At 64.4% G+C, this 571-nt stretch overlaps 1 protein-coding gene across 1 annotated transcript in view; it reads right to left on the reverse strand.

Annotated features, from left to right (window-relative positions):
• Positions 1–571, reverse strand: part of FBXL16 (F-box and leucine-rich repeat protein 16) — a 3579-nt gene that overhangs the window by 888 nt on the left and 2120 nt on the right. The window contains exon 3 of the mRNA XM_009707396.1: positions 364–448. Within this exon, the coding sequence (XP_009705698.1) occupies positions 364–448 (85 nt within the window). The remainder of the gene's footprint in view (positions 1–363; positions 449–571) is intronic.

Raw genomic sequence — 571 nt, forward strand, 5'->3', positions numbered from 1 at the left:
GAGCTCCCCATCCGTTCCCCACTTCCCAGCACTAAGTGGCGGGGGCTCCAGCTAGCTCAGGGTGCCCACTCTGAGCTCATCGCCTGTCCCTAGGGAGATGCCAGCTCCTCTGCCCTCCCTGCCATGCCAGCTGGGATGGGCAAGGCTGGGTTCCCCCACTTACCTGGCAGCACCAGCGCAGGTAGAGGCTCCGCAGGGACGACATGGTGGACAGGTAGCTGAGACCAGTGTCGGAGTGGCGGGGGCTCCAGCTAGCTCAGGGTGCCCACTCTGAGCTCATCGCCTGTCCCTAGGGAGATGCCAGCTCCTCTGCCCTCCCTGCCATGCCAGCTGGGATGGGCAAGGCTGGGTTCCCCCACTTACCTGGCAGCACCAGCGCAGGTAGAGGCTCCGCAGGGACGACATGGTGGACAGGTAGCTGAGACCAGTGTCGGTGATCCGCACACACCTGCCAGGGACACAAGGTGTCATGGCCGGCTAGGAGTAGGGCACCCTTGGTGTCCCCAGATCATGGCCCCCATGCTGCACCCACTGCTTCCAGCATGGCTCAGTGTGGCATGGCTTGGCATGG

This window comes from Cariama cristata, unplaced genomic scaffold (genome assembly GCF_000690535.1).
Source record: "Cariama cristata isolate BGI_N322 unplaced genomic scaffold, ASM69053v1 scaffold27520, whole genome shotgun sequence".
NCBI classification, from domain to species: Eukaryota; Metazoa; Chordata; class Aves; order Cariamiformes; family Cariamidae; genus Cariama; species Cariama cristata.